General features: G+C 42.5%; 3 protein-coding genes across 4 annotated transcripts in view; all 3 read left to right on the top strand.

Annotated features, from left to right (window-relative positions):
* The window catches only part of LOC120034862 (protein glass-like), a 467,553-nt gene that overhangs the window by 413,085 nt on the left and 38,002 nt on the right, over positions 1 to 16,466 (top strand). The window lies entirely within an intron of this gene.
* LOC120034843 (zinc finger protein 69 homolog) overlaps positions 1 to 16,466 on the top strand; it is a 52,676-nt gene that overhangs the window by 13,468 nt on the left and 22,742 nt on the right. The window lies entirely within an intron of this gene.
* On the top strand, positions 87 to 9,251 carry LOC120034852 (zinc finger protein with KRAB and SCAN domains 8-like). 2 transcript variants are annotated; one of them, XM_038981501.1, is made up of 3 exons: positions 87 to 515; positions 7,392 to 7,483; positions 7,889 to 9,251. In XM_038981501.1, exons 1-3 carry the CDS (start codon positions 278 to 280, stop codon positions 9,056 to 9,058), a joined length of 1,500 nt encoding a protein of 499 aa, XP_038837429.1. In that variant the 5' UTR covers positions 87 to 277; the 3' UTR covers positions 9,059 to 9,251. The 2 variants fall into 2 exon arrangements, with proteins under 2 accessions (XP_038837429.1, XP_038837428.1); XM_038981500.1 differs by having other exon boundaries at positions 7,392 to 7,522.

The raw sequence follows: 16,466 nt of genomic DNA, 5'->3' as shown, positions 1-16,466 counted from the left end.
GTAACTAAAAGAACAGCACGCGTTCGTTTTTCATTTAACCACACCCTTTAGCTATGACGCCAACCAATAAGATCCTTACACGGAAGTGAACAATTTCGTACCTTAGCGTTTTAGTTATTTAGACGTTTGTTTACACCCGGGAACTCAAAATATGACTTATTCAACTTCCCAGTATCACATACTTACCCCAAGTCGTGTTTAATTTTTGTTGGTGAAAGCACTTGTTGATATATGTTATCTAGGTAATGCTATTTAGCTAGCTGCTAACTGTAACGATATGGGTTTTCACACTCAAATAGCCTCCGTCATGGAGGTGCTAGCGAATGCAGCCGTGGCAGAGATCTGTAAACTCGTAGACGACGACTATGCAGTGTTTCGTTTGGAAATTTCTCAAAGCCAGAAAGAAAACAGCGGATTACGGAGGAAACTACAGCTACTGGAACTGAAGGTGGCACGGGAGCGTCGTCCCAGTAGTGTCAAGATCCTCGACCGATACAAAACAGGATTGGCTAGAGGTACATGTTGCAGAAGGCCGAGGGTGCTGTCGCCCCGTTTCCCATGTGTTCAGATGTCTTACCAAGAATTGGGTCTTGGTCAGTTTTTGGATAGTATGGAAAAATTCCCATGATTACTTAACTACCTATCTTGTGCAAAGACACTATCGTATTCTAACCAGATATGCGAGACTTTTTGATGAAGAATTAAAGCAGTTAGCGCCGCTGCCTCGAATAAACATTCATAGTTGTAATCAAAACCATATTTTGGGGATGTCATAGTACGCTTACAATGTTTATATTATAGCTTGAACAGACACTAATATTATTTGGTTGGGATCTTTGTAAAATACCTATTTTGGCTGCAGCACTTGTTAGCTAAAATGCTAACGCGCATTGACATAGGCTGTAGTATTTTATTTGATTTATTTAACTAGGCAAGTCAACTAAGAACAAATTCTTATGTACAATGACGGCCTACACCGGCCAAACCCGGACGACGCTGGGCCAATTGTGCGCTGCCCTATGGGACTCCCAATCACGGCCGGTTGTGACAGCCTGGAATCGAACCAGGGTGTCTGTAGTGACGCCTCAAGCACTGTGCCACTCGGGAGCCCAGTGGCCTAAAGTTAGCCAAAGAGCCATTTTACTGGTTTAAGTTGTTTTTTAAAAAGTGTAATGCAGTTGATTTGTGATGAGACCGGTGGTGATTTTACCATGTAAATCTTGGTGGGGAAAAAAAAAACTAAATGTGGGATGCATGCCAGCAAAGCCACAACACCAAACAATACATGAATTGCACTATAACAGTGACAAACGGTGCCCACAAACTGTTAGGGCCTACATAAAGCTGTCCCAACACCTTACCACTGCTACACCTGGCTATCAGCGGAGCCTTGTCTGGCAGTGAAACAGTTCATTCAGCCTCATTTACTGCCTTTAAAAAAAACATGGCTGACATGCTTAAACAAATGTGGTTTCTACTGACAATTGAGATGTACAAACTATGGCATAAGGGAAGACAAGCGGATAAGAGGCAATCCGTAATTTTGATTAAGAGAATGAGCAAGCGACGACGGACGTAGTCATAACTATTTGTTCAGCACTTTTGAAATGTACAGCAAACAGAATTCAGAACATGGGCCGTTCTTAGTGTTTTCCCTGTACACCAAGTCAGAACCGTAGGAGAAATAAAGGGGGCATATAAACAGACAATGAAAGCTCTTACAATATTCAATAATTACATTTCTCTAAAACAGGTTATAGGCTACATGTGCACCACCAAGTTAGAACAGTAGGTGAAATTAAGAGGTGAAAATATACCAAATTATTAGGGTGAGGCACATTGAATGCCATTTGGGTCTTGCGTCAAATAACACAATTCTATTATAGAATGTTGAGCGCTCACTTTGTGATGTCACTTAAACAGGAAGGTGGCGCGGCGGTCCTTTGTGGGAAAATTTTGTCATCAAAGTCTGTCATTATTTGGATATATGGTGGGAATCTGAAAAAAAAACACACAGCCACTCCATTGAATAGCAGGCTAGTGGTTGCTTTGCAATGCTTGCAGTTAGCCACTGATACCTTCCATACCACTTCTTGTTGAATGTGCGATTTCCAACTTGTCGTGTAATCTTTGTCCAATGGCCGATGAGCACCGATACGTTTTATCTATAATTTCTCTTCATATGACAAGGATTTGCCAGTAAATTGTCGACTTGATTCATGATCATGACTGCTAACTAAGACTTTGAAAGTAAAGTCAAAGCTACTGTACATATAATGTGATTTGATGTAATTTTATCTGTGGCCAATGATCTTGAGCCTTCTTGGAAGGGCACTTGTAATATAACTCTATGGCAGGACCCAAAGGGCTGAAACTTTGGATGTCTACCCTTACCAAAGACTTAAACTTGGTGATGACGTAGTGTCCCCATGAGTGACAGAACACTGAGCCAATCATGGCGCAATGCTCCTATTTTCTGCTGGCTCGCCCTAACACCACAGAAAGGACTGAGCTAAGCTAAAACACCTGCATTTTGGAGCTGCCTTACTCAAGAAAACAAAAAAAGAGACCATGTTTATATGCAGCTTTATTAACTGAATTATATATATTTTTACGTTTGTTTGCAAACTAATATGTGACACGTATTCATGCCAAAATAACATGCAAAACAGGCAAGCTCCACATTTTTCTTTTAAATATACACTACCGGTCAAAAGTTTTAGAACACCTACTCATTGAAGGGTTTTTCTTTATTTTTACTATTTTCTACATTGTAGAATAATAGTGAAGATGTCAAAACTATGAAATTACATATGGAATCATGTAGTAACCCCCCAAAAAAGGGTTAAACAAATCAAAATATATTTTATATTTGAGATTCTTCAAATAGCCACCTTTTTCTTTGACAGCTTTGCACACACTTGGCATTCCCTCAACCAGCTTCACTTGTAATGCTTTTCCAACAGTCTTGAAGGAGTTCCCACATGTGCTGAGCACTTGTTGGCTGCTTTTCCTTCGCTCTGCGGTCCAAATCATCTCATTTGGGTTGAGGTTGGGTGATTGTGGAGACCAGGTCATCTGATGCAGCACTCCACCACTCTCCTTCTTGGTCAAATAGCCCGTACACAGCCTGGGGGTATGTTGGGTCATAGTCCTGTTGAAAAACAAATGATAGTCCTACTAAGCCCAAACCAGATGGGATGGCGTATCGCTGCAAAATTCTGTGGTAGCCATGCTGGTTAAGTGTGCCTTGAATTCTAAATAAATCACAGACAGTGTCACCAGCAAAGCACCCCCATACCACATCACCACCTCCCATGCTTTACGGTGGGAAATACACATGCGGAGATCATCTGTTAACCCACACCGTGTCTCACAAAGACCAGGCGGTTGGAACCAAAAATCTCCAATTTGGACTCATCAGACCAAAGGACAGATTTCCACCTGTCAAATGTCCATTGTTCATGTTTCTTGGCCTAAGCAAGTCTCTTCTTCTTATTGGTGTCCTTTAGTAGAGGTTTCTTTGCAGTAATTTGACCATGAAGGCCTGATTCACGCAGTCTCCTCTGAACAGTTGATGTTGATTTGTCTGTTAATTGAATTCTGTGAAGCATTTATTTGGGCTGCAATTTCTGAGGCTGGTAACGAATTAACTTAAATTCTGCAGCAGAGGTAACTGGGTCTTCCTTTCCTGTGGCGGTCCTCATGGGAGCCAGTTTCATCATAGCGCTTGATGGTTTTTGCGACTGCACTTGAAGAAACTTTCAAAGTTCTTGACATTTTCTGCATTGACTGACCTTCATGTCTTAAATTAATGATGGACTGTTGTTTCACTTTGCTTATTCGAGCTGTTCTTGCCATAATATGGACTTGGTCTTTTACCAAATAGGGCTATCTTCTGAATATCCCCCTACCTTGTCACAACACAACTGATTGGCTCAAACGCAATTAAAAAGGAAAGAAATTGAACAAATGAACTTTTAACAAGGCACACCTGTTAATTGAAATGCATTCCATGTGACTACCTCATGAAGCTGGTTGAGAGAATGCCAAGAGTGTGCAAAGCTGTCATTAAGGCAATCCCGAGATTGTAACATTCTCTGTTTCACGGGAACATGGCTCCCTCGGGATATGTTATCAGTCGGTACAGCCACCCGGTTTCTTCACGCATCATGCCGACAGAAACAAACATCTCTCTGGTAAGAAGAAGGGCGTTGGGGTGTATGCCTTATGATCACATCACGACTCGTTAATCATAACAACATACAGGATCTCAAGCCCTTTTGTTCACCTGACCTAGAATTCCTTACAATCAAATGCCGACCCCATTATCTACCAAGATAATTCTCTTCGATTATAATCACAGCCGTGCATATCCCCTCCCAATCAGACACCTCAACCGCCCAGATAGAACTTCATTGGACTTTATGTAAACTGGAAACCATATATGCTGAATCTGCATTTATTGTAGCTGGGGATTTTAACAAAGCTAATCTGAAAACAAGGCTCCCTAAATTTTATCAGCATATCGAATGCACGACCCGGGCTGGCAGCGTTCTGGACCATTGTTACTCTAACTTCTGCGACGTATACAAAGCCCTCCCTCGCCATCCTTTTGGCAAATCTGACCACGATTCCATTTTGTTGCTCCCAGCCTATAGACGCAAACTAAAACAGGAAACGTCCGTGCTCAGGTCTGTTAAACGCTGGTCCAAACAATCGGATTCCACGCTTCAAGATTGCTTCGATCACGTGGACTGGGATATGTTCCGGATAGCCTCAGACAACAACATTGATGTATACGCTGATTCGGTGAGCGAGTTTATTAGCAAGTGCATCGGTGATGTTGTACCCACAGTGACTATTAAAACCTTCCCCAACCAGAAACCATGGATTGATGGCAGCATTCGAGCAAAACTGAAAGCGCAAACCACTGCTTTTAATCATGGCAAGGCGACCGGAAACATGACCGAATACAAACAGTGTAGCTATTCTTTCCGCAAGGCAATCAAACAAGCTAAGCGTCAGTATAGAGACAAAGTAGAGTTGCAATTCAACGGCTCAAACACGAGACGTATGTGGCAGGGTCTACAGTCAATCACGGATTTACAAAAAGAAAACCAGCCCCGTCGCGGACACTGACGTCTTGCTCCCAGACAAATTAAACAACTTCTTTGCTCGCTTTGAGGACAATACAGTGCCACTGACACGGCCCGCTACCAAAACCTGTGGGCTCTCCTTAACCGCGGCCAATATGAGTAAAACATTTAAACGTGTTAACCCTCGCAAGGCTGCCGGCCCAGACGGAATCCCTAGCCGCGTCGACAGAGCATGCACAGACCAGCTGGCTGGTGTGTTTACGGACATATTCAATCAATCCCTATCCCAGTCTCCTGTTCCCACATGCTTCAAGAGGGCCACCATTGTTCCTGTTCCCAATAAAGCTAAGGTAACTGAGCTAAATGACTACCGCCCTGTAGCACTCACTTCCGTCATCATGAAGTGCTTTGAGAGACTAGTCAAGGATCATATCACCTCCACCCTACCTGACATCCTAGACCCACTCCAAACTCCAATTTGCTTATCGCCCCAATAGGTCCACAGACGACGCAATCGCAAGCACACTGCCCTAACCCATCTGGACAAGATGAATACCTATGTAAGAATGGTTTTCATCGATTACAGCTCAGCATTTAACACCATAGTACCCTCCAAACTCGTCATTAAGCTCGAGACCCTGGGTCTCGACCCTCGCCCTGAGCAACTGGGTCCTGGACTTTCTGACGGACCGCCCCCAGGTGGTGAGGGTAGGAAACAGCATCTCCAAACCCGCTGATCCTCAACACTGGGGCCCACCAAGGGTGTGTTCTCAGCCCTCTCCTGTACTCTCTGTTCACCCATGACTGCGTGGCTATGCACGCCTCCACCTCAATCATCAAGTTTGCAGACAACACTACAGTGGTAGGCTTGATTACCAATGACGAGACGGCCTACAAGGAGGAGGTGAGGGCCCTCGGAGTGTGGTGTCAGGAAAATAACCTCACACTCAATGTCAACAAAACAAAGGAGATGATCGTGGACTTCAGGAAACAGCAGAGGGAGCACCCCCTTATCCACATCGACGGGACAGTAGTGGAGAAGGTGGAAAGTTTTAACAGCACCTCTTCGACCTCAGGAGGCTGAAGAAATTTGGCTTGTCACCAAAAACACTCACAAACTTTTACAGATGCACAATCGAGAGCATCCTGTCGGGCTGTATCACAGCCTGGTATGGCAACTGCACCGCCCTCAACCACAAGGTTCTCCAGAGGGTGGTGCGGTCTGCACAACGCATCACCGGGGGCAAACTACCTGCCCTCCAGGACACCTACAGCACCTGATGTCACAGGAAGGCCAAAAAGATCATCAAGGACATCAACCACCCGAGCCACTGCCTGTTCCCCCCGCTACCATCCAGAAGGCGAGGTCAGTACAGGTGCATCAAAGCTGGGACCGAGAGACTGAAAAACAGCTTCTATCTAAAGGCCATCAGACTGTTAAACAGCCATCCCTAATATTGAGTGGCTGCTGCCAACATACTGATTCAAATCCCTAGCCACCTTAATAATACAAAATTGGATGTAATAAATGTATCACTAGTCACTTTAAACAATGCCACTTTATATAATGTTTACATACCCTACATTACTCATCTCATATGTATATACTGTACTCTATACCATCTACTGCATCTTGCCTATGCCGCACGGCCATCGCTCATCCATATACTTATATGTACATATTCTTATTCATTCCTTTACACGTGTGTGTGTGTGTGTGTGTGTATAAGGTAGTTGTTGTGAAATTGTTAGATTACTTGTTAGATATTTCTGCACAGTTGGAACTAGAAGCACAAGCATTTCGTTACACTCGCATTAACATCTGCTAACCATGTGTATGTGACCAATAAAATTTGATTTGACTTTGAGGAATATAAAACATATTTTGATTTGTTGAACACTTTAGTTACTACATGATTGCATATGTTATTTAATTTCATAGTTGATGTCTTCACTATTATTCTACAATGTAGAAAATAGTAAAAATAAAAACCCTTGAATGAGTAGGTGTGTCCAAACTTTTGACTGGTACTGTACATGCAAAACACAGGCAAATAATGTTTTTTGACTTCACACAAGGTTTAAAATCCTATTATAATCCAAAGGTAGTGTGAAATACATTTACATGTTTCTCATGAATGTATGTTTTTTTTGTGTTTTCAGAGAACTCCCCCGTGTTCAGTAATCAAATTGCACGCATTGCCCTTGTGTGCCAATGTTTGCAAACACAGAAAGATGTCTATACCACCGTAGTTAACCTAACAACTGCTTTTCACCCAATCACTCTCTCAGGTGAAGGACATCTCATTGGAGGCCACAGGAGCTTTGTGAAGCCAGCAGGACACAATACGTGGAATGATGACCAACCAATTACTGTTGATGAGGCGAGTGGATCCTCAACCCAGCACGTTGTCGTGATAGAGGTTAGTGCAGGGCTCTCCAACCCTGTTCCTGGAGGGCTACTGTCCTGTAGGTTTTCACTCCAACCCCAATCTAGTGCACCTGATTCTAATAATTAGCTGGTTGATAAACTGAATCAGGTTACTTACAACTGGGGTTGAAGTGAAAACTTACAGAAGGGTATCTCTCCAGGGACATGGTTGGAGAGCCCTGGCTTAGTTGTAATAGTGTTGCATTACAAATTACAGTTACTTTGTAAATCAAATGTGGCCCATTTATTTCGGAAAGGCACCCTTCAGCCATTCACATGTACATTTGCCATAAGGGAGCTTGTGAGACGATTCCAATTCTACTCATGTACTGGTAATAACCTCGCCTCTTCTTGTCAGTCTGCAGATGCAGGTCCTGGGTTCAAGCTAGAGAGGTCTGAAGGAGACGAGGACCCACGGCACAGCAGAAACTTTCAGACTGGAGTCGAGGACCCTACCACCACCCCAGCGCAGCCCAGGACCCGACGCAGCATCACGGAGGTCAGTGGAACGCTGAACGCCGTCCTCAAGTCAAAGACAGACACCAAGACGTTAACTGTAACACACAGTCTCTTACACACAGGACCTGACCAAATATCAGATCCAGGTCTGGGGAGACTGGGCTGTCCTCCTGCTCCCGGCTCAGACTATTTACCAGTATTTCATCAGAGCCAGAGGCCTGTTCAATCCCGTGGAGATGGGGATGGTGACAAGTTAGACACTGGTAGTGATGAGCCTGCTTGTTCTTACACCACAGAGAAGGACCCTGGCAACATGCCCCTGGGTTTAGAGACACAGACTGATCTGTCTATAGGGGCCTGGAATCAGTACAGTAGTACTGTATACTCTGAAGGGTACTTAGATAAGAAAGGGGAGGGGCTTGTCATAAATGAAGTGACTGTGAAATTGGAAGGTGACGTTCCTTCCACATGGAATGCAGATAATCACCTAGGAGAAGGACACTCGCAGGGCAGAGATTTTTTAGACTACAGGGAAAGCTTAGAGACAAATCCAAATGTTGCCACCCACTCCCCTTTACACACGCTCAGTGATCGAGACCCCGTGTCCACGTCGATGGGATCTTCAGATTCACACGGCCATGTCTTTTTCGATCAGGTATTGAACTCAAACAACAGGGCTAAAGCCCAGGGTCGGGGAGGGGGAGCCACATCAGGCAATAGTAAAGAGAAACGGTTCCTCTGCATGTTCTGTAACAAAGGCTTCAGCTGCCCCCAGAAGGTGGAGATCCACCAGAGGGTCCACACAGGGGAGAAACCATTCAGCTGCACCCAGTGCCACATGCGCTTCACCGAGGCTGGCACCCTGAAGCGGCACCAGAGGGTCCACACAGGGGAGAAACCTTACAGCTGCCCCCAGTGCGAGAAGAGGTTCTCCCGCCAGGACAAACTGAAGAGGCACCTGAAGGTCCACACGGGAGAGAGGCCGTTCGCCTGTACGCACTGCGGGAAAAGGTTCTCAGAGAGGAGCTACCTCAGAATACATCAGGAGAAAACCCATTCCACTCGATAACATAGAAAGTAACCATTCCGTTTGATAGCTTCTGACGTTTAGCTCAAAGCCTGCATTAAAGAGTGTTGGAAGTGCAAGGCCCAGACATTGTGGAATATACACTGAGTGTATAAAACATTAGAAACACCTGCTCTTTCCATGAAATACACTGACCAGGTGAATCCAGGTGAAAGCTATGATCCCTTATTGATGTAACCTGTTAAATTCACTTCAATCAGTATAGATGAAGGGAAGGAGACAGATTAAAGAAGGATTGTTAAGCCTTGAGACATGGATTGTGTATGTGTGCCATTCAGAGGGTGAATGGCACACATACACAATAATCCCCAGTTTACAATTGGCTCATTCATCCCCCTCCTCTCCCCTGTAACTATTCCCCAGGTCGTTGCTGCAAATGAGAACGTGTTCTCAGTCAACTTACCTGGTAAAATAACGGTTAAAAAAAATATTTAAAAAATGGGCAAGACAAAATACTGAAGTGCCTTTGAAGGGGGGGGGGGGGGTATGGTAGTAGGTGCCAGGCGCACCAGCTTGTCAAGAACTGCAACGCTCAACAGTTTCCCGTGTGTTTTAAGAATGGTCCACCACCGAAATGGCATCCAGCCAACTTGAACCAACTGTGGGAAGCCTTCGAGTCAGTATGGGCCAGCATCCCTGTTGAACGCTTTCGACACCTTGTAGAGTCCATCCCCCAATGAATTGAGGCTGTTCTGAGGGCCAAAGGAGGTGCAACTCCATATTAGGAAGGTCAAATCAAATTGTATTTGTCACATGCGCCGAATACAACAGGTAGACCTTACAGTGAAATGCTTACTCACGAGCCCTTAACCAAAAATGCCGTTTTAAGAAAAATAAGTGTTAAGTAGTAAAATAACAGTAGTGAGGCTATATACAGGAGGTACCGGTACAGAGTCAGGAGTCTTGTGACTTGGGGGTAGAAGCTGGTAAGAAGCCTTTTGGACCTAGACTTGGTGCTCCGCTACTGCTTGCCGTGCGGTAGCAGAGAGAACAGAAGGTGTTCCTAATGTTTTGTACACTCACTGTATAAGACATGTATACGCCTAAAAAGTATTTAACGTATTGTTTGTACTGTGTAGGCTATATGATGTTCACAAATGCATCTTTCATTACTTCCATTGAACTACTTAATTTTTCCCCCCAATATTATTTTAATGTGACAATGAATGAAGTTCATCAGGTTCATGCAGCTCTGTAGTTGAGACGTGTGTGGTTTTCATATGGTGTATTAACTTGTTTATGTTTAATAAACACAAAATGGGACTTTTTAGTCTAAGACTTTTGTTGAGATTCTCTTTCGTATACATCACATCTGATCTCACCCTATTCTGCATAAACCCAACAGCACTTTATAACCAATATACACTTAATAAATATCTACACATATCCATACACTAACAAACACGTACTGTACACATCAAAATAGTTTAATCATGTTTGTCTGACTTATTTTATTTTTTATTGTGTTTTTGGCTTTAATATTGCGGATAGATTGAAGCTTACATCAATGTAATTGTCTGCATAATTTCCAATCCCCCATATTTTTTGGGCAAATATATATATATACATTTAAAACATATTTTTTATTATACCCTACCACCCCTAATTGGAGAAAACTAATACACAATAACACATGCTTCTACTTCCAGCTTATACGTACTATATACATTTTACAGACACAATCTATTTTTACAATAGTTATATTTTGTTTGTTTTTAGTCCTGGCCTAACTCTATTTCTGATGTCCATCCAGTTTGATTTCTATTTGCCATATATTTGTAACTGTGCTATTTCACAAAAGTTCTCAACCTATATACATTTTACTACCGTATGTTTTTACATTTTATCTTGTTACTAGTTCCACCCTTCAGCTCCATTCAACCCCTCCCATTTTTCAGCCATTCCTGGACCTGTGACCAAAAACAGGCTACATATGGACAGTACCAAAATAAATGATCTAATGACTGCCTCCTCGCAGCAAAATCTGCAGAGCTGGGAAGGTTGTATTCCCCATATAAAATTATATTGGTTGCAATAATTTTGTATAATTTAAATTCAAAATTTGAATACGGCGTCGTTTTGCATGTCAATTCATTAACCATGTGCCATGGAATCGGTACCTTGAAAATCTCTCCCCAACTATTTTGCCATTTATATGGCACAGCTGTCAATTTTTTGGTCCTTAAATGAAACTGGTATATATTTTTATATATCACAATTTTCTTTAACCAATTTTGGTCTTTAATGCAGGACCGACAGATAAGTTCCTTACTTTTTCCCTCTTCCACTTGCCTCTTCCATTGTTTGTCTGACTTAACTTATCATTGCTGACTTATTTTTTTACCCACATATTTAGGTCCACCATGATGGGTTTAACAACAATGAAGTCATTCTGTAACTACAGTATAGGACTCAAATGTAGTGGGGATAGGTAACACGCATACTTGCGCAAAATACGTATCAGCCAATTAAAACCGTTGATGTACTTGCACGTAACAGAACGCTGAATTGTAGCTGAGGTGCGTTCAGTTCGCTTGAACGTTGCAACGTTGCGGAACGGTTTGTACTGAAAGACACGTTTCCCCAAAACATTCTTGTACGTTCTTTAACAGACTTTGGTGGGTGTGGCTTGAAGCAATGAGTGACTTATATAAAGGGCAGTGGCCATGCTGACGGCGTTCCCCAACCCAACCCCGTTTTATAACTGGTCGTTCAGTTATAGTTTCCGTTCAACTGTACGTTCCAGAATGTAAAAACGTAGTAAATGCAGCCCCGGTCCCATCAGATAACATGGCACACATTAGCCCTATGCTTATCTCACCAGGTGGCAGTGATATATCCTGTAACAAATTCTTCATAAGATCTTTAAAGATCTTATACCTTATACCCCCCAACCAATATTATTTCTTAAAATAGGTCAACCTTGGCCACTAAAAGGATATTATAAATCTACAAATTCAAGGTTTGCTTTTGTTCCGTTGGTCTGTAACAAAATGTTCTGTGCCAATATTGCATTGATGCATCCTTGACTAGACTACTAGCTACTACTAACGTTAGACATTTTCAAATGTTTTTATATATGACAAAATCACACGTTTTTGTTTCTGTTTCACACACATCCATGTGCTTTTATGGAACAAATAGAAATAAGGTCAGTTTATCGTACATCATAAGAAAAAACAAGAGCCTTATGAATTTGTCTAGTAGCAGTCATGTAGGCTACCATTATCACCATCACTTCTAGGCAGCACACTCTGCTAAAGCGGTCGACTCGAAATCTATAGTGCACTTTAACCATGAGCCCCTCACGCATCAAGATGTTTTGTGAGGAAAAAAATGTTCACTGCTGGTCCTTGATGCTCGATTCAAAACACATGTGACTAAGTGGGTGACTAGAATAATGCATAGCATATCAAATGTTGTGGGCAGCTCTAGTCCTCGAGGGCCTGATTGGTGTCACACGTTTTCCCCATCCCTAGCAAACACAGCTGATTATTCAAATTGCATTCTAAACTGAAGATCATGATTAGGTGATTATTGGAGTCAGGTGTGTTAGCTGGGGCTGGGGCATAACTGTGACCCCAATCAGGCCCTTGAGGACTGGAATTGCCCACCCCTGTTGTAGGCCTTCATGTAAGTGTTGCCTACATAGGAATACAGCCTACACTAATGTGTCCTCGCCAGGAGAGGGCGTAATCACTCTGGGTAAGCTCCACTAGGCTTTAACCTCACCGCACTGGAAGTCGAGGTTACAGTTAATGGGGTTCATCATAAATTCAGGTGTACCATGCAAAGTTCCATATGCATTAGTAGGTTATAGCATAAGGAGGACACTATCTGATGTGAATTAAGGTAGGCTATAGCTCTACTATTGATTGGACGGTGTCTGGGTGAGCCTTTTCTTGTTTTCTTATGGCCCTATACACTAGCATCTGTTTGTGGTGGTAAATAAATGGCTATGACAATTATGGATGATAACTCTTGGTAAATATACTGAACAAAATTATAAATGCCACATGCAACAATTTCATAGATTTTACTGAGTTACAGTTCATATAAGGAAATCAGTCAATCAAAATAAATTCATTAGGCACTAATCTACGGTTTTCACATGACTGGGAATACAGATATGCATCTGTTGGTCAAATACATAAAAAAAAAAATGGGACTCACAATGGGCCTCAGGATCTCGTCACAGTATCTCTGTGCATTCAAATTGCCATTAATAAAATGCAATTGTGTTTGTTGTCCGTACCTTATGCCTGCCCATACCATAACCCCTCCGCCACCATGGGGCACTCGGTTCACAATGTTGACATCAGTAAACCGCTCGCACATATGACGCCATACACGTGGGTAGAGAAATTAACATAAAATTCTCTGGCAACAATTCTGGTGGAAATTCCTGCAGTCAACATGCCAATTGCACGCTCCTTCAACTTGAAACATCTGTGGCATTGTGTTGTGTGACAAAACTGCACATTTTAGAGTGGCCTTTTATTATCCCCAGCACAAGGTGCATCTGTGTAATATATCATGCTGTTTATTCAGCGTCTTGATATGCAATACCTAACAGCTGGATGGATTATCTTGGCAAAGAAGAAATGCTCACTAACATGGATGTAAACAAACTTGTGCACATTTGAGAGAAATACGCTTTTTTTATGGAACATTACTGGGATCTTTTATTTCAGCTCATGAAACATTTGACCAACACTTTACATGTTCAATCAATCAAATGTATTTATTAAGCCCTTTTTACATCAGCCAATGTCATAAAGTGCTGTACAGAAACCCAGCCTAAAACCTCAAACAGCAAGCAATGCATATGTAGAAGCACGGTGGCTAGGAAAAACTCCCTAGAAAGGCCGGATCTTAGGAAGAAACCTAGAGAGGCAACATTCTCTGAGGTCAGTCCTCTTCTGGCTGTGCCGTGTGGAGATTAAAACAGAACATGGCCAAGATGATGTTCAAACGTTCATAGATGACCAGCAGGGTCAGATAATAATAATCACAGTGGTTGTAGAGGGTGCAACAGGTCAGCACCCCAGGAGTAAATGTCAGTTGGCTTTTTATAGCCGATCATTCAGAGTTAGAGACAGCAGGTGCGGTGGAGAGAGAGAGTCCAAAACAGCAGGTCCGGAACAAGGTAGCACGTCCAGTGAACAGGTCAGGGTTCCATATCCGCAGGCAGAACAGTTGAAACTGGAGCAGCAGCATGACCAGGTGGACTGGGGACAGCAAGTAAAGGAGTCATCAGGCCAGGTAGTCCTGAGTCATGGTCCTAGGGCTACTCCGAGTGCATCTTGGGCAAATAGTCTTCGTGGGGCTTCTCTTCATCGCATACTTTCTTGAGTGCAAAATGACAGTTGTTGTGTATATGGCTGCATTTCAGATAGGCCAACCTTTTTGTATGTCGCAGTAGTATAGGAGCAATACAATAATAGTAAACAAAAAACAAGTAGGCAAACGTACACTCTTACCATTCATTTGAATTACACAGTCAAAATATGACTACTGTAAAAGTGATGTCAATATTATGAAAACGACACAGCCTACTTTTTCGCCCCGTCCCTGCTCTCTTGCTATAGCATGTGTGTGTTGCTCTCGGAATGGGCATTTACTCTTATTCACTGCAAATTCAAATGAGCTACTGCCATGTATGATAAGGGAATTTATATGTTTAAAGTAATAAGAGAATCTGAATGACATTAAGAGTAATGACTAAAGTATTTCACCCTAATAGTTACAGAAGCTTAGACAATGTGTTTAGACATAATACTAGAATATTGTGAGACAGTGGGAACATTGTGTTTGTGTGTGATAAAGAGGAACTGACAACAGACATGTCTTGGTACTGTGAGACCAAAAGGACAGGAGATAAAGTTCCTCCACCCAGGGAGGAACAGATGCGCTTGTAGACTTGTAGACGCTTGTTGGAGTTATATAAAAGGCTGTGCGCATTATATGACTTTAGAACGTTCTCATGAATAAACAGCCAACCTTTTGCATAAGCTGAGTCTTTGCCTAATTATTATTAAACCCAGGGTCTTACAAACCTCGGGGATCGGTCAAAGCTTAAGTAATGGTTAGTTATCATCACTGGGATTGAAAATTCTCGTGACAATGTAGGACATTTCACATCAGCTATGACTATGGAGTATGCACTTAGTTTGATTCAATTAGCTTTTCTGAAACGCTATCATACAGAAAATATTGCGCAACTGGAGAAGTGGCGGCTTGGTTACGCTCATTGTGTCACAAATTCAACAGAAATGTAGCCTATAGTTAAGCAATAAGGCACGAGGTGGTGTGGCACATGGCCAATATTTCACGGCTAAGGGCTGTTCTTTGGCACCATTAGCAGCCATTAGCCATGGTATATTGGCCATATACCACGAACCCCCGTGGTACCTTATTGATATTATAAACTGGTTACTAAAGTAATTAGAGCAGTAAAAATAAATGTTTCGTCATACCTCATATTGGCTGTCAGCCAATCAGCATTCAGGGCTGGAACCACCCAGTTTATAATTCTAATGGAAGTTTAAGCTATGAAGCCTGTAAGAATTTTTGATAAGCTATTGGTGCTCATCCTGTCGAGCTGATATGTGCGTGTTGGTAGGCGCAAATTATGTGTATGCCTACGGCAGCATTTCGGATACACATGTAGTAGTGGGGCGCATGTATGTCTTGTGTTATTATATAAAGCAACGGTTGTGATTGCATAAGCCTACGCTTAGGTACATTTGAAGAGTAGTAGGACCAATCTACCTTGTGTTATTATGGCTCCAAAGCAATACTAGTTGTACTCCCACCCCCATGGATTTAAAATGTCCCCCTCTGGCATGTCATCCTGCTTCCAGGTCGGTTAAATCAAAAACACGAAGTGTCTGCGGCACTCCAGGGCCAGGGTTGCCGACATTGGGCCGTCAGTAGTTACCACAGTCATAAAGTCATAAACCCAGGCTATTTCTACAATTTATCTTCTTAAAATGTGATTTTAAACCTAACCTTGACCTAGCTCTTGAAAACTCGAGGCAATATTCTGCATTCTCCTTACAGTTCAGCCATTAGCTTCGCCCACAACTGGCTCATGTGAACTACAATCCAGACGCTGTGTTTTAACATTTAGAAACATCAATAATCATAGTTTGCGGTGTGGCTTTCGAAATATATGGCCCTTATCTTTCATCAGCGAGAAAGAATCATTCAAATATAAAAGATACATTTACTGTAGCAGTTTTGCACAGAACCATACAGCTACGGGTGCCTCCATCAGACCAAACTACACTTGCCGAGTTATGCTTACATGCTGACTACACCGCTCATGTCGCGTGCTTTGCAAAATAAATTTAGACATACATGTTATTCAATTATTGCACCCACA

Source organism: Salvelinus namaycush, chromosome 42, assembly GCF_016432855.1.
Source record: "Salvelinus namaycush isolate Seneca chromosome 42, SaNama_1.0, whole genome shotgun sequence".
Taxonomy (NCBI): Eukaryota; Metazoa; Chordata; class Actinopteri; order Salmoniformes; family Salmonidae; genus Salvelinus; species Salvelinus namaycush.
This window is presented reverse-complemented; position numbering and strand designations above follow the sequence as displayed.